Below are 23,634 nucleotides of genomic sequence, written 5' to 3'. Positions count from 1 at the left end.
TCCAGACTGTACATTAATGATAACCCATTTTGGATCTGGACATTTAGCATGCAACAGTAAAACACTAACTTTAGTTAACGTTAGCACTTTTGTATTGTTTCATTGTGAGAACAGGAAAAAACGTGCTTTCATTTTGGTATGATTGCGTGTCAATTGTTGATAAAATGTGTAAATACGATGTACACAATACGCATGTACCGTCTGTGAATTTTTGTGCTAATGCATAAATTTCGACCCACCTCTGCCAGACACATCACCAGAATGTCAGGGAACAATCTGGTTCTACCCATTGTTTTATGGGGCCGCACAGCTCCTACCCACTGCATCAGCAGCCTGCTGGTGATGGACGACTTCAGCACCATTATCACTGGCTGCCATGATGGACAGATCTGCCTCTGGGACATGACGCCAGAGCTGGAGGTAGGCGGTGTTCATGATTGCATGTGCCACCGTCTTCAGAGGTTCTATTGAATTTGCTTTCCCTTTCCTCAGATTTGTCCCCGGGCCATGCTGTTTGGGCACACGGCTTCCATCACCTGTCTGTCTAAAGCCAGCACCTGCAGTGATAAACAGTACATTGTCAGTGCATCAGAGAGTGGGTGAGTAAACAATAAATCACGATTAATTTTGGGTACACGAAAATCAGAATGCAAAATGTTGAATTTTAATTCAAGCCACTCAGGCCTATTATAATGTGAATGTGAGCGAGGGCAAGCAGATAGCATCTAATCAAAATAAATAAATAAAATATAGCACCAGATTCTTCAGTGGCGGTCCATATTGAATCGTGGCGGGCCACTACAAGTATTTAATCGGTTCCAGACCCACCTGTGATGATGTGCTCGAATATACATATTTTGGACTCATAGGCCGTATTGAATCAAATCAAAAATATATTAAACAAATCATGCTAGTTCATCATTCATTCATTCATTTTCGACCGCTTTTCCTCACGAGTGTCGCGGGGGTGCTGGAGCCTATCCCAGCTGTCTTCGAGCAAGAGGCGGGCAACACCCTGGACTGGTCGGCAGCCAATCACAGGGCACATATAGACAAACAACCATTCACACTCACATTCATACCTATGGACAATTTGGAGTCGCCAATCAACCTAGCATGTTTTTGTGGGAGAAAACCCACGCGGGGTTTTTGTTCTCCACGGGGAGAACATGCAAACTCCACACAGTGATGGCTGAGGGTGGAATTGAACCCTGGTCTCCTATCTGTGAGGTCTGCGCGCTAACCACTCGAACGGCGTGCCGCCTGCTAGTTCGTAATGATTTATTTAATATATTTTTGATTGGAAGTACAAAGCGAAGACGGATGGACATCTGCAATGGCTGTCTTGAGTGGATAGTAAATTCGTACCAGTCTACAAACTATTACTGACTACTCTAACTTATATCCAAGCTTTCTATAGTGTTACCCATTGAGAAGGTATTGTACACTGTAATAAAAATAGTTATTTTCTTTGTCTTAACCTGTGTTTACAGTTTTTCACATGTATTTTTTTTTGTGCCACCAGGGAGATGTGTTTATGGGACGTAAACGATGGCCGCTGTATTGAATTCACAAAACTTGCTTGTGCTCACACTGGAATACAGGTAACACAAACAACATGAACACCTTCTCTTTCCGTCTCTCTTCACCCATAATACATGTTCCTCCTCTTCTTCCATTGTGCCGCAGTTCTATCAGTTCACCATAGGCACTCAGCGAGAGGGTCGTCTGCTCTGTCACGGCCATTACCCGGAGATTCTTGTGGTGGACGCTACGAGCCTGGAGGTTCTGTACTCGCTGGTGTCCAAGATCTCCCCTGACTGGATCAGCTCCATGAGCATTATCCGATCACACCGCACACAAGGTTTTACGGGAATCTTCTATCTAAATGGCCAGCTTAGATATACTGAATGTACAGTGGAGGAAATATTTGATTTCCTGTAGGTAGAGGAATATCAACAAACGTAGCTTGGCCCCATCCAACAGGTTATCGATGCATGTATCAAAAATAGATCTCTCAGTGACCGTTCACCTCTGACCCCAGAAAAAACAGGGACCTACTGTATTATTCACATCTTTTAACTGGGCTAGTTTCACAAAACTGAATGTGGATATGCTGAAATTTTAATTATTAACAAAGAAGCTTACAGTGTGACTTGTGCCTGCTTTCCAGAGGACACAGTAGTGGCGGTGTCGGTGACGGGTATTCTGAAAGTCTGGATCATCACAGCGGAAGTCAACAGGATGCAGGTACGCTACTATAAGGATTGTTCGTTCGGGAAGAGGAAATGCTACATGTTTTTTGTGTTTACTTATAAATGAGACTGTGGACTATGATACAAATCGTCTCAAAAGTGGGGTGGTTGGACAGGCTGTAAGCACGAATTGTCAGCCATGTTTCCGTCAGTCACTCCAGGGCGACTGTGGCTACAGATGTAGATTACCACTACCAGTGTGTGAATGAAAATTAGGTTCACTGTGTAAAAAGGCGGTATATACTGTACATCTAAACCATTATTATATTATTTAAATGTGTGTGTGTGTGCTCAGGACCTGGACCCAGTGTTTGAAGAGGAGTCCAAACCCATCTACTGTCAGGGTTGCCAGAGTATTTCCTTCTGTACTTTCACTCAGAGCAGCCTACTGGTGGTCTGCTCCAAGTTCTGGAGAGTAAGACAACTTACTCATCATAGTACTTCAGATTTTTGCACCGCTTTAATCTTGAAATTGAAACCCGGATGTTTGTGACAATCAGGTTTTTGATGCAGCCGATTATTCGTTGCTCTGCTCGGTGCCCATTGATAATGATAAGACCTGGGCTGGAGGAGAGTTCATTGCAGCAGATAAAGTCATTATCTGGACGGAGGATGGTTGCAGTTACATCTACAGCCTACCAGCCAGGTATACTTACTACTTCTCCAACTGTCATTATTGTCATTGTCCAGCCAATCCAATTGTTCATCTTAAGTCTTGGTTTTCTTTGTTGTTGTCCAGCTGCCTTCCTGCCAGTGTACATTTTCGAAGTGATGTTGGGAAAAAAGAAGGCTCGATACCTCCGCTGATCTACAGCATGGAGAACCTAACAGACAAACAAGTCAGTGCCGAATACGACTTTATAAAATTACAAATACATTGTGGCAGCCATGTATTTTACTTGAAACAGCAGACTACTGTGGAAACATATATAAAGATGGTATTATACCGAAAATAAATAGGCTCCAGCATTTGACCATTTTTGACAATAGTTTCTCTGGAATTTTTATAGTAATAAATGAATAACAACACACAAAATAAAAGTGAAATCAAGGAAAATGTCATCTAAAATCACATTTATGAGGTCATGCTCTAATTTACTGATGTTCGTTCTGGAGTTGATTGGTCCCTTCTAACCGCATTCTAGCTCCTCATCTGCCCTCCTGTGACTCGCTTCTTTTTTGGCCGACGGGAGCCCTTCCACAAGTTGTTGATTCAGGGAGACTCTGCAGGCAAACTGTCTCTGTGGAGCATCCCTGATGCCTCACCTCCACGGCATCTGCCCACCCCTGCAGGTCAGGATGAAAAGAGTTGATTAGAAAAAGCATCAAAGTCAATACAAATGAAATCAATCTTGTGATATTTATCATATCATGTCAGCAATAATATGAGTGTAAGGTTTTATTTGCTACTATTATCTCATGAAGTTAACATTATAATGTACTATTATTGTTTTAATGTACTTTAATGTATTGTTATAATGTACTATTATTATGTATTATTGCACAACCTTCTCTCACAAAGCACACTTAAATCTAAATGCAGAGGCAGAGTGACATCTAGTGGCCAAAATTATACCCAACACCAGTGAGTGGTGTATTTTCAGACGGTCTAGTATTAGTTTTTCAGTTGAGAGTGTGTTTTATGAAAGGTTTAATTCCATTTTTATCGTTAAATCCAATAACCTCCCCTCATGCCGGGTAAACTCACTGCTTCCCTCCCTCTCTGCAGAGCTGCAGGTCTCATTCACCATCAGTCTGCAAGCGGCGTTTGATAAGTTGACTCCTGTGTCTTCTGGAATTATTGACCAACTGAGCGTCTTGCCAGGCAAAGAGGAACCCATTAAGGTTTGAATCAGTGTGTGTGAGGAGGGTAGTGGAGTAGCATGCCACTCAAACTTGGGTTTTAATTGAGAAATTATGTTCCTCAGGTGACAGCCAGCGTCTACATCCCCTCCCAGGGTCGACTGGTGTGCGGAAGAGAAGATGGCAGCATCATTCTGGTTCCTGCTACTCAAACCGCAATCGTTCAGTTGCTACAGGGAGAACACATGCTAAGAAGAGGTGAGGGAGAGATGGAGCTACAAAGGAAGACTTGTGTTGACAGTTTGAACATTATACAACTTAGGCCAAGGCCATTTCATTCCGTACCTAAATGAGTATATTGCTATCCTTGCTTATTGTCCCTGTGATTTGCAGGATGGCCACCCCATCGTACACTGCGAGGTCACAGGAACAAGGTGACGTGTGTCCTGTATCCGTACCAGATCTCCCCACGCTACGACCAGCGCTCTCTGGTGTCTGGAGGGGTGGACTTTTCTGTCATTGTCTGGGATATTTTCACCGGAGAAATGAAACACATTTTCTGTGTCCATGGAGGAGAGATCACCCAGCTCATTGTCCCACCAGAAAACTGCAGTGTGAGTCCTCTTTCATATGATGAAATAAGAGTCACCTTAATATAGAAAGGGGGTTTGTCCTTTTATTGGATGGTACCACTGTTTTGGATCTCTGTTCTTGTCAACAATTATAACTGTTCCCTTTCATTCTCTGCAGACTCGGGTGCAGCACTGCGTCTGTTCTGTGGCCAGTGACCACTCAGTTGGTCTGCTCAGTCTCAGGGAAAGGAAGTGCATCATGCTAGCATCGCGGCATCTATTCCCAATCCAAGTTATCAAATGGCGTCCGGCTGATGACTACCTGGTGGTTGGATGCTCGGATGGCTCTGTTTACGTCTGGCAGATGGATACAGGTAAGGGGTAACATTAGCTGGTTTAGGTTTAGTTATAGTTGAGGGATTTCAACTCTTTATTTTGGCAAGCAAACAAAGCAAAACTTGTCAACACATCAGAAACTTATCTTTGGTATCTTAACACAACAAAGCAATCTGTCTCACTGTGTCATAAAAGAAATAATGCAGCAATTTAACACATAACAGATTGATAATAAGGCAACTGCTATTACTAGTGGAGGATAACAACTACACAACCGGTCAAAAATTTTTACAACACCCCAATTTTTGCAGTTATTTATTGAAATTCATGTAGTTGAAATCCAATGAATAGCCTGAAATGGTACAAAGTGTTGAAGTGAAGTGAGTTAAAAAAAAAAAAGGTATGGTTATCCATAACAAAAAATGTGTATTTCAGAATTATATATGAACACTAATTCCTACAGGGCTGCACGGTGACCAAGTTCGATTCCACCCTCGGCCATCTCTGTGTGGACTTTGCATGTTCTCCTCGTGCATGCATGGATTTTCTCCGGGTACTCCGGTTTCCTCCCACATTCCAAAAACATGCTAGGTTAATTGGCGACTCCAAATTGTCCATAGGTATGAATGTGAGTGTGAATGGTTGTTTGTCTATATGTGCCATGTGATTGGCTGGCGACCAGTCCTGAAGACAGTTGGGATAATCTCCAGCACCCCTGCGACCCTTGTGAGGATAAAAATGAATGAATAATTCATAATGAGTACTTACTACCTCCTTGTTTACATAAAAACAATGTTTGGAACATACTGTTGTACCTTACCCTGAACATAAGTTGGAACAGCATTGTACTGGAGAAAATACTTTGTTGCTACAAAAATGGCAAGTAAAAATGGTGTTAATAATGGAAGAGAGCCGGACCATCTTAACACATGCATAAACTGCTAGAACAGGGGTTTCAAACTTTTGAAAAAAAATTAATTGCGGCTCAAGAGGCTCTCAAATTGGGCAAGCAATAGAACTTTGTGAGCTTTGTCACACAGTGAAATGAACCGGGTGGTCAGTAGGTACACACACAGGACACCGATGACTACTACTAAGGGAAATAATAAACAGTGCTAAAGTGCTGCAAGGCATCCTGGGAAACCAGAAGCACTCTCAGCCATTCTACAAAACACAGTATATGCTTTTTTTAATTTGTGTTTTATAAACATTTTTGGAATACCTTTTTTTGTGGAACACTTGATGTGGCCCAGCCTCACCCAGACTAGACCTCCAGCAAATTCCAGGTGAAAATGAGTTTGAAACCCCTGCTCAGGACCCAGATAATAAGACTTACATTTGGGTCAGTCTGGTTGTACATAATACAAAGATGTCCCCTTCTTCCTCCTTAGGTTGTTCATTCATTCATTCATTTTCTACCGCTTATCCTCACAAGGGTAGCGGGGGGGCCTGAAGCCTGTCCTCAGACGAGAGGCGGGTTACACCCTGAACTAGTCGCCAGCCAATCACAGGGCACATATAGACAAACAACCATTCACACTCACATTCATACCTATGGACAATTTGGAGTCGCCAATTAACCTAGCATGTTTTTGGAATGTGGGAGGAAACCGAAGTACCCAGAGAAAGCCCACGTATGAAAGGGTAGGACATGCAAACTCCACACAGAGATGGCCGAGGGTGGAATCGAACTGCTGTCTCCTAGCTGTGTGGCCTGTCGCTAACCACCTGTGCACCTTGCAACCTCCTTAGGTTGTTTTTTTTTTTTCTCAAAACCTCATTTTGAAAAATGTTTTTTTCTACATGCCAACTATTAAGGTACCTTCTCCACCGTTGCAGCAAACATGTATGTGCTGCAAAAAGACAACTTTGGTTTGATTGATGATGTGCCACTGGGAAAGACCATGTGTGTGTGTGGGGGGGGGGGGATATGGGCCTGCTGCTGCTGAGAGATTGCAGGGTAACTGAGTGTGAAATTAAAGAGTGTATGTGAGAGAGGAGTGAGAAAGTGTGTGTATGTGTGAGAGAGAGAAAGTGTGGCTGAGAGACGCACAAACACGCACACACAGCATAATGGTGCCACTTCTCTTCTCACTCAATACTCAGAGGCAATCCTGATATCAACTCTGTCTGCAGCTAATGGTGTCTCCTCTAAACCTCTCTCTTTTGTAAGGGCAGACAATTGTTGCACCTGGAGATAAGTGTGCCCTGAATCACATTTGAGACAAAAGATGATGGTACTGAGCATTACGATGACCCGAAATCGAAGTATTGGGGGATGTTATGAGAGAAAATTTGGTATTGATAGAAAAACGGTGTTGATAGAGATGGATAGCCACAGAGCGCAAGTATGTGACAAGAATCGGGAACAAGCAAACCGACACAGGGAACTTTGTTCTGAGGTACACAAGACAATGGCTGGACTGAGATGTTACTTATGTATATGTTATTTTGAGGCTCTTTATTTACTTTACAATGCTTAAAACTAAACCAAAATCTCTTTGTTATTATGCATTTATAAAGGACACTGTCATTAGTCTGCCATTGATCACTTTGCATATGTTTGTAGGGGCTTTGGACCGCTGCGTGATGGGTATAACTGCTGTAGAGATACTCAACGCCTGTGATGAACTGGCTCCAGCCACTGTGGACACCTTGAGCCATTCGGCAGTGAACCTAAAGCAGGCAATGACTCGCCGTAGCCTGGCGGCACTGAAGAACATGGCTCAGCACAAACTGCAAACGCTTGCCACCAATCTGCTGGCTGCAGACAACGCTGACAAGGTACAAACACTCACATTACAGAACAGGAAGAAGTATGGTCACTGTATTGGTAGATAATTATACAGGTATGTCAGTGTTTCCCTGCAAGACTGCAGTCTATTTGCGGTAGTGTGTTGTGAGGGGAAGGGGAGCGCTGGAAGATGTCGTAATCATCATCTAATTTGCATCAGGACACTGTCTGAGACAAAAAGGGAGAAAATAATGTGTTTGGAAACGTCACAAACAAGAAGTAGCCGACTGTGAGTGCTTTAAGAAGGGGGAAACGTTGCTGCTCGTTGAGAAGTGGGATACATGCTTTCATGTCAGTCTCCACAAGTTTCCTATAAGATAAGAAGTCGCTAAATTTCGCTATGAATCGGTATCGAGACGGGACTGAATGCTTTGCTAACAACATTCCCAATGAATGAATGAATGTATAGTGTTGGCTTTTGCAGCCTCTTGAGGTACTACGAGTGAGCAGAGCTGGCGCTAATGTTTACTCCGCTTTTATGTTATTCTGCTGCTCACTGTAACGTTAGTAGTCGTTGTGCGATGTAGCACTGGGATGTTTTGTTTATTACAGTTTAGACAGGAAGCAGAACTGGAGGGAGCAGAGATGAGGATGCTGAGGTTCTCAGCATGACCAGGATGTATAGGATCAGGAACGAGTACATCAGAGGGACATTACATGTTATAGAGGCCTTGAAGATAATGTGAGAGCCATCAAACTAATGTTAATATTAGACAGGAAGCAGGATGCTGATGTTCTCATTGGGAGTGACCAGGATGGATAGGATCGGGAACGAGTACATCAGAGGGACATTACATGTTAGAGGCCTTGGAGATAAAGTCAGAGAGGCCAGACTGAGATGGTTGGGATGTGTCCAGAGGAGAGATAGTGAATATATTGGTAGAAGGATGCTGCCAGGTAGGAGGCGTAGATGAAGACCAAAGAGGAGGTTTATGGATGTAGTGGAGGAGGGCATGAGGGTAGATACAGAAGACAGGGTTGGATGGAGGAGATTGATTTGCTGTGGCGACCCCTGAAGGGAAAAGCCCAAAGAGAAAGAAGAAGAAGAGTTTTGCCAAAGTTTTTCCTCTCGAAAAAACGTCCTTCTTCGCTTGTGTGCTGTGGCTTTCTTAACCAATCAGATGGCGCCATGGGTGGAGTAATGCTTGAGACAGAAGACGCAGCCGGCAGGACGGAGGGGTAGAAAGAGAGTTGTTGCTGAATCTGAGCTGAAATAACCCCGTTTTGAAGTGATTTCTTGATATCTTGAAGGCAGATATTGAAAAACCTCAAAAGTCCACATATCGACCCCAATTATTGTCCGGGATGTTAATCGGTCAACCACTACTCTCAATCCAACACATACTGGATCTACACAATACACATGGAGTTGTTATATGTTGACCTTTGCTTAATCTCCAACTGAGATTTAATTGGTCTGTGATTTCAGACTGCTATCTCCCCAAGATTGGAACACTGTGTGTCTCTGTGGGTGTTGACATTGACAGCAAACTGCTGGTATCTTCTAGGGTCCTAAATGTCAGGGAAGGGGAAAATATATATATATTTTTTTTCCTATAGAGATCGACCTTTTCAGAAAGCAAAAACAACAGCAAAAAAACAATCTGCCCACATTTCAAGAGACATTGTTACAATATTTATCTTCTTTTACCTCCTTGAAACACTGACTGACAAACCCTGCGGTAGATTTGTGCTCAACACGGTTCCAATGTCCATATCTGCAAGGTATGGAGGAAGCAACAGTGGCCTTTATGTAAATGTGACTGCTTGTTGATTGGTAAATGAACAAATTTGAATGGTCTTGACTACATCTCCTAACGAAGTCATTATATACAGTACGCTATTTATACGCCAGCATTTGACCTAGTTGGGCACAGGTACTGACCACGAATTACATCACACATTCACCTATGATCCACTGAGATTACCAAACTTGCATTCCTCTTTTGTGATGCTTTCCAAGGCCTTCACCATAGCCGCTTTCAGTTGCTGGAAATGGAAGATAAAATGTTGATCTCTTGATATCGGAAATAAAGGACTTGACCTCAGTGTTGCAATACTTTTATAAGGGAGTATATACTTGACTTCAGCAAATCGGTTCTTCCTGTGACTGTTGCTTTGTGACTTTGTCGTTTTTCTTCAGTTGTGTGTTTATCGGTGGTGTCTCCCGGGATTTTCCCCCCAATAACTCCCCATAATCACCTCTTTTCTGAAAAGGCCAAAACACAACAGTAGCTTTTTTCCCCTGCCTCTCTGTGTCATTATTGTTTTTTTTGTTGTTGTTGTTGCTCCCACCCCAGGATCATTTCTCGCTCATATCTATACACATTATGGGTCAAAACCATCCACCATTCCCCGTGTGAGTGGCTGTGTGCACTCCCCTGCCGTGTGATGATAGATAATGACCATGAAATGTCAGACTATCAACACAAACACTACGCCCAGTCAGCTGTAAGCCATCATCTGTGCGTATTTACAGTTACAGCTTTTAGTTTGGTGTAAGGAAGTCAATATGTGACTTTGAGTTTGTCCTCTGTTATTTCTGCTGAACCTGCAGTTATTTTTTTCTTTTGCTTGATAGATGTGCAATATTTCCAGTGTGTGAATACGAGATCAGACATGGTAATGGCTTTCCTTTTCCTTAGCACACTGCTGCTCAATTGGCATTGTCAAGAACTTTACCCCGGCCTGCACTTCATAGAAGACATCACTAGCAGATTGTGGTGTTTATGTTTAACACCATATTCTCAAATAAGTAAAAAATTACCAAACAGGCATAATGAAGTACACAGCCATGTTATCCTCGGTTAGACTGAGCAGACACACACTGCATTGTTCTGCTGAGTACTTGAGGCACACACACCAATTCAATGCTTTTCCACCAACAGAAAGCACATGTAAATTCCTTAATTATCGTGGTTACCATACCTGCCCATGTATAAGTAGGAATCCTTATTCATAAATGGAATATTTTCATAGTTAAGACTATGTAAAACATTTGAAATATTCTAAATACATTTTTTAACATTACGAGAGCCTCAAGAATTGAAGTAACACGCCTAGTGACCAGTGTAGAGTACACCATATCACAGCATTTTTGAATAAGTCTTCTGAATGCCTTTTATTTGTAGTTTAGTTCATTTAGCCTTTTTTATGCTTTAAAATCTAGGCAAAATATCCAAAAGTTTCTTAAATATAATTTTTTCCTTTACTAATCATCGATCATATTCCAACACTGTGGTGAGACCAGCCCTGTTGTTTGGTCTAGAGTCTGTGCCACTGAGGAAAAGACAGGAAGCAGAACTGGAGGTAGCAGAGATGAGGATGCTGAGGTTCTCAATGGGAGTGACCAGGATGGATAGGATCAGGAACGAGTACATCAGAGGGACATTACATGTTAGAGGCTCTGGAGATAAAGACTGAGATGGTTGGGACATGTCCAGAGGAGAGATAGTGAATATATTGGTAGAAGGATGCTGTGTTTAGAGCTGCCAGGTAGGAGGCATAGAGGAAGACCAAAGAGAAGGTTTATGGATGTAGTGAAGGAGGACATGAGGGTAGTTGGTGTGAGTGACAGATGCAGAAAACGTGGTTGGATGGAGGAGATTGATTTGCTGTGGCGACCCCTGAAGGGAAAGCCAAAAGAGAAAGAAGAAGAGGTCGTATTCCAACACGACAACAGCATGATTGATTAAATATTACATTTTTGAAAACAATGATAGCGTGAAGCTGCAAGTCACAAAGTGCCAAGGAATCACAGTGTCTACCCTTTGCCCTTAATTAAAAAAAAATCTAAGGTGTTATGCCGTGAAAGCCTTTTAGGGTGAAATATATGCCTTTGCTTCAATAAAAAAACACAGCAATTGTGCTTACAACCTTTGTTTGCACAGTATGAGGAAACCCAAATAATGACAAGCATTTCTGTCTTCTGGTATTTATAAATATAAACCAACAGGATGTGTTTTGGGGTTTGTTTATGCAAATATATGTGTAATAGGGTGCGCTGCCTTTAGATGGCAATGTTCATCCACCATCACACACTGACACAGAGACCACCTGGGTGAGAAAAAAAGCAGTTTAATCGAAAAAAAAAACCAAAATATTATGTTTTATGGAACCTTATGGAAGACATTTATTAAGTGTATGTATTATTTTATTGACAATATGTTTCATCATTCTTTATTCTCTCTCACATCCCTTTTTTCTAGGGCAACTTGCCAAAATACTCCCACAATGCATTGGTGGTCCAGGCAATGAAGACCAACCTCACGGACCCTGACATGCATGTGCTGTTTTTTGATGTGGAAGCAGTGATCATCCAGTTGCTGACAGAAGAAGCTCAGAGACCGAACCCCATGCTGGTGTCCCCTGAGACACTGCAGAAGAGCCAGGCTGGGGCTGACAAGGGAGGCTCCTTTCTGGCCAACAAGATCTTTAAGCAGGTCAGGAAGAGACGCGCACAAATCCAAACCTATCAATAACTTCTTATACTGATAGCTTAATTTGTATGTGTGAATTTGTCTGAGAAAAAAAAAAAATACATATATAGTAAGCTGTTATAATATGGTGCATTTATGAAATAATTCAGTTAGATCTGCATGTTTAACATGCAATGATGTCTTCTTCACATTCAGGTAAAGGAAACAATGAAGGAGACAATCAAGGAGCACCTGTTGGATGAAGATGAGGAAGAGGAAGAAGAGATGAGGAGGCGTGAGGAGAAGTCCAAGTCACTGAGTCTTCTGGAGTACAACCTGACAATGGACACGGCCAAACTCTTCATGTCCTGCTTGCATGCCTGGGGCCTCAACGAGAACTTGGACGGCATCTGTCTAGAGCGACTGGGCATGCTCAGGCCACATTGCCCAATCTCTTTCGGCCTGATCTCCAGAGGAGGTCACATGTCCCTGATGCTGCCCACCTTTAAGGTAAAAGTTGCTTATACTTGTTTTTGGTCGAGGTTACAATAAATTAATATGTATAAATAACTTTACATGCGGCGGCACGGCGGTTGAGTGGTTAGCGTGCAGACCTCACAGCTAGGAGACTAGGGTTCAATTCCACCCTCGGCCATCTCTGTGTGGAGTTTGCATGTTCTCCCCGTGCATGCGTGGGAAACTCCTGTTTCCTCCCACATTCCAAAAACATGCTAGGTTAATTGGCCACTCCAAATTGTCCATAGGTATGAATGTGAGTGTGAATGGTTGTTTGTCTATATGTGCCCTGTGATTGGCTGGCGACCAGTTCAGGGTGTACCCCGCCTCTCGCCTGAAGACAGCTGGGATAGGCTCCAGCACCCCCGCGACCCTCGTGAGGAAAAGCGGTAGAAAATGAATGAATGAACTTTACATGCCAGAAAGTCAAAATAAAAACAGAGCTTTCACCACTACCTTGTCCATCACCAACTTTCTAGATAAACAATCTTTACTTCATTTATTTTCCCTCCTGTGTTCCAGGAGTCTCTGCTGCGACAGTTGTCCCTTGCAACAGGCCGGAAGCTGACACTGTCAGACATCGTTGGTAAGGGGACTTACGGCGTGTCAAGGGCGGTTACCACGCAACACCTCCTGTCCGTCATCTCTCTCGCCAACACTCTGATGGGCATGACCAATGCCACCTTTGTCGGCGAGCACATGAAGAAGGCACCAGCAAGGTAACGAAGCTGACACTCTCATGTGCACTGTAAGAAAACATTATACATTAGTATTTGGGCTCATATCCCTTAAGGACCTGAGTTACAGTGAAGAAAATAAGTATTTGAACACCCTGCTATTTTGCTATTTCTCCCACTTAGAAATCATGGAGGGGTCTGAAATTTTCATCGTAGGTGCATGTCCACTGTGAGAGAGATAAACTAAAAAGAAAAATCCAGAAATCACAATGCATGATTTTTTAACAATTTATTTGTGTGATACAGCTGCTAATAAGTATTTGAACACCTGAGAAAATGAATGTTAATATTTGGTACAGTAGCCTTTGTTTGCTATTACAGAGGTCAAACGTTTCCTGTAGTTTTTCACCAGGTTTGCACACACTGCAGGAGGGATCTTGGCCCACTCCTCCACACAGATCTTCTCTAGATCAGTCAGGTTTCTGGGCTGTCGCTGAGAAACACGGAGTTTGAGCTCCCTCCAAAGATTTTCGATTGGGTTCAGGTCTGGAGACTGGCTGGGCCATGCTAGAACCTTGATATGCTTCTTACGGAGCCACTCCTTGGTTTTCCTGGCTGTGTGCTTCGGGTCGTTGTCGTGTTGGAAGACCCAGCCACGACCCATCTTCAATGCTCTGACAGAGGGAAGGAGGTTGTTCCCCAAAATCTCACAATACACGGCCCCAGTCATCCTCTCTTTAATGCAGTGCACTCGTCCTGTCCCATGTGCAGAAAAACACCCCCAAAGCATGATGCTACCACCCCCATGCTTCACAGTAGGGATGGTGTTCTTCGGATTGTACTCTTCATTCTTCTTCCTCCAAACACGCTTATTGGAATTATGACCAAAAAGTTCTATTTTGGTCTCATCTGACCATAAAACTTTCTCCCATGACTCCTCTGTATCATCCAAATGGTCATATGCAAACTTAAGACGGGCCTTGACATGTGCTGGTTTAAGCAGGGGAACCTTTCGTGCCATGCATGATTTCACATCATGACGTCTTAGTGTATTACCTACAGTAACCTTGGAAACGGTGGTCCCAGCTCTTTTCAGGTCATTGACCAAGTCCTGTCGTGTAGTTCTGGGCTGATTCCTCACCTTTCTTAGAATCATTGAGACCCCACGAGGTGATATCTTGCATGGGGCTCCACTCCGATTGAGATTGACCGTCATGTTTAGCTTCTTCCATTTTCTAATGATAGCTCCAACAGTGGACCTTTTTTCACCAAGCTGCTTGGTAATTGCTCCGTAGCCCTTTCCAGCCTTGTGGAGGTGTACAATTTTGTCTCTGGTGTCTTTGGACAGCTCTTTGGTCTTCGCCATGTTACAAGTTAAAGTCTTACTGATTGTATGGGGTGGACAGGTGTCTTTATGCAGCTAACGACCTCAAACAGGTGCATCTGATTCAGGATGATACATGGAGTGCAGGTGGACTTCTAATGGGCAGACTAACAGGTCTTTCAGGGTCAGAATTCTAGATGATACACAGGTGTTCAAATACTTATTTGCAGCTGTATCACACAAATAAATTGTTAAAAAATCATGCATTGTGATTTCTGGATTTTTCTTTTTAGTTTATCTCTCTCACAGTGGACATGCACCTACGATGAAAATTTCAGACCCCTCCATGATTTCTAAGTGGGAGAAATAGCAAAATAGCAGGGTGTTCAAATACTTATTTTCTTCACTGTAAGTGTCCAATGGATGGCTGCATATTTGCAATTCCATGTGCGTGACCCTGGAAATGTAACAATTTTTTATTTGTGGGGAAAACCCACAATTTTGCGACCACAAATGCCTGCCTCACTCATGGTGCAACTGAAAATAATTATATATACTAGTTTGTAACCCGCAAGGCATGCTAGGTACCTTCCCTTTTGGGAAGTGTGTGTATGAGGGGGGTAAATTAGTCAAAATATATTTTGTTCAGCATGTCAGTGTCTATTTTGATACAGTATAGCTATGTTATTTTTGTATGCACCGTGAGTGAGCGAGGCGGTTTGGTGATCTCTTGTTGGTTTGTGTTTTTTTTTTTTTTTTTTTGTGGGTCTCAATTACTCAACTAAATTTACCAGTTGTGTAATCTACACTCCTGTTAAAATGTATGAAAACAACAGAACATCTACCCTGCCAAACAAGTCACTGAATGCAGAGTGATAATACAGAGGGCAATGCACAGTTACAGTAATAACAGCAGATAAAATTCAGCCAGGTCTGTGAAGCTGTTTATTTGGTCTGTCTGAGCACATTGCGCTATAAAAGATTTAACGCTAAAGGACTAGGTCCATCTGTTGTAACACCCAACACGTTGCACTGCAAAAAACACTGCAGTGGTAGAAGATGTTAGAATGACATTATTTTGACAAAACCCACATTTGTTACTAAGCCTTGTATATTATTGTGGTTTAATCCTAACCTTTTATTGCGGAATTCTGAGACTAAACCTGTTTGTGTAAATATGTCACAGGGCTTTAAATCTCTTTTAGTCAAGGGATATAAGTAGACACAACCACTAGAAATCGGTTTATCATTGTCATTTCAAATTTCTTTACATTTGCTGAGACCAGAGAGCAACATTTCAATGCCAGTTATCCTCACTAGGGTCGTGGAGTATGCTGGAGCCTATCCCAGCTGTCTTTGGGCAAGAGGCGGGGTACACCCTCGACTGGTGGCCAGCCAATCACAGGGCACATATAGACAAACAACCATTCACACTCACATTCATACCTATGGACAATTTGGAGTCGTTAATTAACCTAGCATGTTTTTAGAATGTGGGAAGAAACCGGAGTACCCAGAGAACATGCAAACACAGAGATGGCAAGTGGAGAATCGAACCCAGGTCTTCCTGATCTCCTGGCCAACATGCTAACCACTAGAAAACCCATTTGAGCCTTTATTTGTACAGTAGGTATTTACATCTGCATTGGATGCACAACTTAGAAGAAATTGTGACTGACAGGTACATTTTGTATGTTACAGTGCTTCTTCAATGGAAGCAGTAGGTAGCAGCAGACATGGAAAATCAATCAGTGCCAAATACTGGTTTTAGCCAGTACAACCATTTGGAAAGTCCTCAGTAACAGATATTGCACAGGTAGACCAACAAAAACATCAGAAAGTGAAAAGAAAAGACAACTGTTAGTGACATCAGCAACCACTTGCTGAGATCAGGACGGAAGGTATTCATGTCTGCTGTTAAAAGACTTGATGAACAAAAGCACAATGGCTACACCACAAGGTGCAAACCATCATTAGCATAAAGAATAAGAAAATCAGTCATTTGCCAAAAAGTACAAAATGAGCTGCAAAAATTCATCAGTCCATATAGCTTTTGTGTCTGGAATGTTTTAGATTAATCACTATACATTTTCTTAAAAATGCATATTAATGACATCCTTGTTTTTAGTTGTCCCATGGGATGTTTGTGTGTCGCTGGTATGCTCAAGAGAAGGATTGTGTCCTCCAATTAAAAATTCAGCAACCTGAGCACACAAATGCTCTTTTTATTGTTGTGCAAGGGAGTGAGTGTGTATTTTATTTTTTGGTGCTCGCCCACCTTTCTCCTGCCTGTTCCTTTAATTTTTCATGCCTTGTCTTTGTGATCCTCCTCCAGGCCTCCCAGACCAGGAGGAACCCCGGAGTCTCCTCGTAGGATGCCGGCCACTCCCCCTCAGCCCTCCAACCCAGCACTACAAGCCCAGATCAAACAAGGTAACTACAAAAGGAGGGGGCACTTGCTTCACACACCCATGGGGCCCTACGGGGACGTTCGGCGGGAGGTGGGGGTTCATAATGCTGCCTACTGGCAACAAATCCCACAGAGAATTTAAAAAAAAATACATCACATAAGGAAGCTGCTGGTGTTTTCTTACCCGGTGAGTCTTTTAAAGGGCTCTTTTGTCATATTTGACACGTTAGACGTCTTACAGCTGGAGATCAACCCTATCCAAGAAAGCCTTCCTAAGCAAGAAATATTTTTTATTTCTCTGATTCTATCTTAATTTTAAACTATAATTTGATTTTATACTGCAAATTCAATGCATTTTGTAGTAGTTCTTGCAGCTGAAAAATACACAAAAACAACAAACACTAAACTATAATGAACTATTCTAAACTGCTAGAATATATGTTTCCAAAGGAAAACAAAAAAGGAATCAACTGAAAAAATAGGTAACATACAATTACAATAGAACAGTGTAGTAAGTATAGCAAGTATTGTTTTTCTTTTGAATCATGTTCACTGTAGGGGATATTGTAACCAGCTGTCACCATCTGCCAACCACACACACACACACACACACGAAGCACAATACCTGAACACTTTTATACTACACACACTTGCCTTGGATGTCACAGGGGGGAAGGGTTTTTGTGCTATTGTCACGCTCTAATGGAGGCAAAGCGTGACAAGCGCGTGGACTTATTCACGCCACACGCCTATTCACATCCATTCAGAGAGAATACTTGGCCATGACCTCTGCTCAGAGTGTGTACTCCAACCAGGTGGGTGTTGTGTATGTATGAGCAGTCTGTTTTGTTTTGTTTCCCAGTACAAGCAGGGTGATATTTTTTCCTAGCTTTTTGATATTATATACGATGATGACACATTTAAACAAAATAATCTGTATTATAAAATGTTAAGCAGATTGCGTACATTTGGATACTAAAATAATGCGATAGGCATCCACTGCACAAACTGTTTTAAACATACATTGTTGATTCTTGGGTCATAACAATGCATTATGTAATCTTGTACAATAAATGTGTATAAAAAGTAGTTATTTTACCTCACCACTCCTGGAAAAAAGCTGGCGATTGTATTTATAATTTATTTCCTGTGTTTCTCTCATTTCTTACGTACTTTCATCTTCTACTGCATGGCTTCAGCCTGCTACCCGCATTAGAGAAGAAAACCGACACCATACACACTCTTGTCTTAAGTATTTCTTTCACCGCACTTTTTTTTTTTGATGTCTTGACTTGACTTTTGTTCCTCCTCTGTATTTGTTTCCTTTCTTCCCAACTAAATGAGAATGAATCTTGCTTTAACTATTGTCTCTTTGCTATGCCTTTCTTTGTGGCAGTTTAAGTTTCAATTAGCAGGGGTCACCAACCCGTCCTTCAGGATTGACGGGTCGATCTTTGGGACTTAGTCGGTCAATCACTGCAAATTGCTTAATTATACGTTGATATTGACGCAAACTGTTCAGGGTGGACTTCATGTTTTTTTTTTTTTTTTTTTTACGGCAGGCACCTTAGAAGGCAGCTAAGGGTCCTTCTTAGGGCCGATGATGGTTTCGAGCCATCTGGCCCTCTGATGTTGAAATGCACGTATATGTTTATGTCTCTTTGTGTCGGTGATCAACCGTGGCCGCACGGTTGACGAGTGGTTAGCCTGTAGGCCACACAGTCAGGAGATCGGGAAGACCTGGCCATCTCTGTGTGGAGTTTGCACGTTCTCACCGTGCGTGTGTGGGTTCCCTCCAGGTTCTCCGGTCTCCTCCCACATTCCAAAAAACATGCTAGGTTAATTGGCGACTCCAAATTGTCCATAGGTATGAATGTGAGTGTGAATGGTTGTTTGTCTATATGTGCTCTGTGATTGACTGGCGACTAGTCCAGGATGTACCCCGCCTGTCACCCAAAGTCAGCTGGGATAGACTCCAGCATAACCCAGCGACGCTAGTGAGAATAAGCGACAGAGAAAATGGATGCACTCCGGCAACCATGTCCAATGAAATGCTTTCCTGGGATGAAATGCATGATGGGAAGCTGTTAAAACAGTTGTTGCTTTTTATTTTAAACTAGTATTGGTACTTGGATTCTGTATTTAGTTTTATATATTTAGTTAGCCTTTTGAGCTATTTGAGTGTTAAGTTGCCGTGTGATGATTTTAGTGTTCTTTATAAGATGACACTGGAACTATATATTTTTTGACTAATAGTAGGCCATAGTCAACCATGAAACAGTGCTGATAATTAGTATATATTGGGAAAAAAAAAACGTCATCGAGTGAAGCCACAAAATTGCAAAGGGACGACTGTCGATTGTTTTTCTTCATCCAGTTCACAAGGGACAATAAGGTGGCTGTGTCAGAAACCTTTCCCTGTCTTCATTTGTAAAGTAGCATCAGGTTTTTATTTACATTATTTACTAAATGCTTTTGGGCAAAGTATATTTTTCACTTCCTTTCTTTTCAGGGACATTTATGTAACTTTTGTGAACTTATCTTGTTCCCTTTCCCTGACATCGGAAATGTGATAAATGGTTTGCTCATCATTTGAATTTGCACTGCATGATTTGTACTGTAAACAGACATTATGTTGTGTGCGGCATGGATTTTGAATTTGGCAATGATTTTTGACAGGTTGTACAGTGCATCCGGAAAGTATTCACAGCGCTTCACTTTTTCTACATTTTGTCATGTTACATCCTCATTCCAAACTGAATTAAATTAATCTCTTACCTCAAAATTCTACACAAAATACTCCATTATGACAATGTGAAAAAAGTTTTTTTTGACATGTTTTGAATTTATTAAAAATAGAAAACAAAAAAATCACATTTACATAAGTATTCACAGCCTTTGCCATGAAGCTCAAAATTGAGCTCAGGTGCATCTTTTTTCCACTGATCATCCTTGAGATCTTTCTACAGCTTAATTGGAGTCCACCTGCAGTAAATTCAGTTGATTGGACATGATTTGGAAATATGATAACTGTCTATATAAGGTCCCACAGTTGACTGTGCATGTCAGAGCACAAACACCAAGCATGAAGTCAAAAGAACTGTCTGTAGACCTGCGAGACAGGATTGTCTTGAGGCACAAATCTGGGGAAGGATACAGAAAAATTTCTGCTGCTTTGAAGGTCCCAATGAGCACAGTGGCCTCCATTATTCGTAAATGGAAGACGTTTGGAACCACCAGGACTCTTCCTAGAGCTGGCCGGCCTTCTAAACTGAGCGATCGGGGAAGAAGGGCCTTAGTCAGGGAGGTGACAAAGGCCCCGATGGTCACTCTGTCAGAGCTCCAGCGTTCCTCTGTGGAGAGAGGAGAGCCTTCCAGAAGGACAACCATCTCTGCAGCAATCCACCAATCAGGCCTGTATGGTAGAGTGGCCAGACGAAAGCCACTCCTTAGTAAAAGGAACATGGCAGCCCGTCTGGAATTTGCCAAAAAGCACCTGAATGACTCTCAGACCATGACAAAACAAAATTCTCTGGTCTGATGGCTTTCGTCTGGCCACTCTACCATACAGGCCTGATTGGTGGATTGCTGCAGAGATGGTTGTCCTTCTGGAAGGCTCTCTTCTCTCCACAGAGGAACGCTGGAGCTCTGACAGAGTGACCGTCGGGGCCTTGGTCACCTCCCTGACTAAGGCCCTTCTTCCCCGATTGCTCAGTTTAGAAGGCCGGCCAGCTCTAGGAAGAGTCCTGGTGGTTCCAAACGTCTTCCATTTACGAATAATGGAGGCCACTGTGCTCATTGGGACCTTCAAAGCAGCAGAAATTTTTCTGTATCCTTCCCCAGATTTGTGCCTCAAGACAATCCTGTCTCGCAGGTCTACAGACAGTTCTTTTGGCTTCATGCTTGGTGTTTGTGCTCTGACATGCACAGTCAACTGTGGGACCTTATATAGACAGTTATTATATTTCCAAATCATGTCCAATCAACTGAATTTACTGCAGGTGGACTCCAATTAAGCTGTAGAAAGATCTCAAGGATGATCAGTGGAAAAAAGATGCACCTGAGCTCAATTTTGAGCTTCATGGCAAAGGCTGTGAATACTTATGTAAATGTGATTTTTTTTGTTTTCTATTTTTAATAAATTCAAAACATGTCAAAAAAAACTTTTTTCACATTGTCATAATGGAGTATTTTGTGTAGAATTTTGAGGTAAGAGATTAATTTAATTCAGTTTGGAATGAGGCTGTAACATGACAAAATGTAGAAAAAGTGAAGCGCTGTGAATACTTTCCGGATGCACTGTATGTTCAGGCTTGAACCTTTTAAATCGGCGGTCCCCAACTAGCTCGTGTTCTCTGGCAGAACAGAGGTATGGGGGCAAGGTAACAACATCATATTAAAAGCACAAAATGAATACAATTTGATTGCATTTTTAATGCTGTAGTGCCAGATACTCCCTCTGAGCATGTTGTGGCAGAAAATGCCTCATTGACACAAAAATAATTATTATTCTCACTTTATTCAAAGGTGAATGAAGGGTATCTTTTTTTTATGTGTTTTTTCTCCCAATCCATTTTACTAAAACAAACTGTAAGACAGCTAAGATGATCACATCTTTTGTGGATGTCAACAAGCTTCTGGATAAATATTTGACCACCCTTCTTAGCAGAATTTGGAAACTTTATTTAAATTCTTTCTTGGCACAAACCCCGGCTTTTTAGCATAGCACAGATGTTCAGTAGGGTTGAGGCCTTGCGAAAGCCATGCCAGAAGCTTCTTTATTTCAAAACAAGTTTTGATGTATGTTTGGGGTCATTGTCCCGCTGGAACACTCGGTTGTGTCCACGTTTCAGGTGTCTAGCTGTGACTTGTGGTGAAGTGATGTTATAACATTTGGAGCTATTCATGATTCCAAAACAGCTCCAGAGCATGATGAGGATGCTACCATCACCATGCTTAACAGTTAGTACAGCGTTGTCAGTATGGCCAAATAGCTCAATCTTTGTTTCGTTTGACCATAAAACTTCTGCTTTGTCCATTGGGTGGGCAGCTGCACATTTCAGTTGAGTTTTAATGGTATTGATCAGGGCGTACTCACAATTGGCCAATGTTAACATGCTTGGGGCCACTTTGCACCCAAAGTCCGTCATATTTGGATAGTATTAGTGCTCTGATTTGTGCTCAGCTTCAATATGCTTATTGGAAAGACAATGGGAATAGGTGGTGCACTCGGTAGATTCACCTAGATTCACCTGGGAGAAGGCTCTGCAGCATCCGCTGTAGAACAAGCAGGTTTAGAGACCGCTACTTCCCCCTGGCCGTCAGACTGCTGAATGCCAAATAAGCCCCTCTACCTGCCCACACGCACACGCAAAACTTTAAATTTGTATTATGTATACTAAATTATTTGTACAAATTACTGTTTACGCTGTACATTGTTCATATTTGATGTCATCAATTTATTCTCCACATTATTATTTATTATTTATTATTATACGGGAGCCAGGCAACGACATTTCGTTGGCAATTTCACTGCTGTGTTATTTTGCAATGACAATAAAGAAAGTCTATCTATCCATCTATCTATCTATCTGTACCATGTGCATATGCGAAAGGGCTAAAGCTATCTTAAAATGCCAAGACACCCAAGGCTGTTGAGTCTGAGCATGTTAAGGACATGTTCTGTAGGCAAAAGGCCTCTAGCAAGCCCGTCTAACATTAAGGTGTAGCATAGCAGAAATACCACATATGCATGTGCCTATGTAATTAGAACTAATATTAGTAAAATTGAAAGGAATAATGGACACTACAAAATGATAAATCCAATAGCAAACCATATTTTCCTGAAATAAGGTGATTTAGTTTGTTGATTAAAAGGATGAGGATCTGAAAAAAAGTAAAATTAAATTAACTTGACCCTCAATGGACCCAATATTTTGTATTGGTTGTGGAAACACTCCATTTAATGAATGAAATAAAAGAAACAATAAGACAGACTTGTTATAAGAGTGGAAATAATCCACAGCGTGAGGGAAATTGGAATTACTGCCAAGTCCAACACGGCCTAGTGTGAGTCCGCCCTCCCTAACACACTTTCTTCACCTTTCTTTGTGCTGTTTTCTTTCCATCCAGATACCCATTCAATATATAGAATGTACTGTACAATAAGTTTGATGTTCATGTTTTCCAAGTGTCTTTTCTTTGAATATGATGCCTCAAAATTCTAAACATCATCGTTTGCTGTCTTCTTTTTGTTTGTGGAAAATCTTCCTCCCTGCTCTGTGTTCTTTGTGTCTATGTATAGAATTAACATATTTCTAACATCTTCCTTCCTTCCTTCACTATTTTTCTCCTTCTCTTCCTTTACAAGCTGCTGTAGCCACCACAGCCAGCTCCAGTGTTTCTGCTACCACTACAACTGCTGGGCCCCTGGGGGCCCCTGGGGTTCCTCCTCAGAGGGCCCCTGGCTCCCCCAGCCCTGGGCCTGCCTCTCATAACATCCCCTCAGTCAATGAAGGTACTGACTGAG

The 23,634-nt window shown here is 42.0% G+C and overlaps 1 protein-coding gene across 2 annotated transcripts in view; it reads left to right on the top strand.

The window, feature by feature from the left end:
* The window catches only part of wdr7 (WD repeat domain 7), a 65,724-nt gene that overhangs the window by 467 nt on the left and 41,623 nt on the right, over positions 1–23,634 (top strand). Inside the window, exons 2-20 of one of the 2 annotated variants that reach the window (XM_058056288.2) lie at positions 249–420; positions 493–599; positions 1,526–1,604; positions 1,690–1,864; positions 2,174–2,250; positions 2,551–2,670; positions 2,756–2,901; positions 2,995–3,094; positions 3,401–3,548; positions 3,985–4,100; positions 4,184–4,316; positions 4,452–4,672; positions 4,809–5,004; positions 7,536–7,750; positions 11,969–12,202; positions 12,395–12,688; positions 13,217–13,413; positions 17,031–17,128; positions 23,476–23,622. In XM_058056288.2, the coding sequence (XP_057912271.2) occupies positions 262–420; positions 493–599; positions 1,526–1,604; positions 1,690–1,864; positions 2,174–2,250; positions 2,551–2,670; positions 2,756–2,901; positions 2,995–3,094; positions 3,401–3,548; positions 3,985–4,100; positions 4,184–4,316; positions 4,452–4,672; positions 4,809–5,004; positions 7,536–7,750; positions 11,969–12,202; positions 12,395–12,688; positions 13,217–13,413; positions 17,031–17,128; positions 23,476–23,622 (2,962 nt within the window). In that variant the 5' untranslated portion in view covers positions 249–261. The remainder of the gene's footprint in view (positions 1–248; positions 421–492; positions 600–1,525; positions 1,605–1,689; positions 1,865–2,173; positions 2,251–2,550; positions 2,671–2,755; positions 2,902–2,994; positions 3,095–3,400; positions 3,549–3,984; positions 4,101–4,183; positions 4,317–4,451; positions 4,673–4,808; positions 5,005–7,535; positions 7,751–11,968; positions 12,203–12,394; positions 12,689–13,216; positions 13,414–17,030; positions 17,129–23,475; positions 23,623–23,634) is intronic. The other variant, XM_058056294.2, reaches the window with a different exon arrangement.

Source organism: Doryrhamphus excisus, linkage group LG10 (assembly GCF_037039965.1).
Source record: "Doryrhamphus excisus strain RoL-2023G ecotype Guam linkage group LG10, RoL_Dexc_Guam_v1.1, whole genome shotgun sequence".
In the NCBI taxonomy this organism is placed as follows: Eukaryota; Metazoa; Chordata; class Actinopteri; order Syngnathiformes; family Syngnathidae; genus Doryrhamphus; species Doryrhamphus excisus.
Note: the sequence above shows the minus strand (reverse complement) of the source record. Positions and strands in the feature narration are given on the sequence as shown.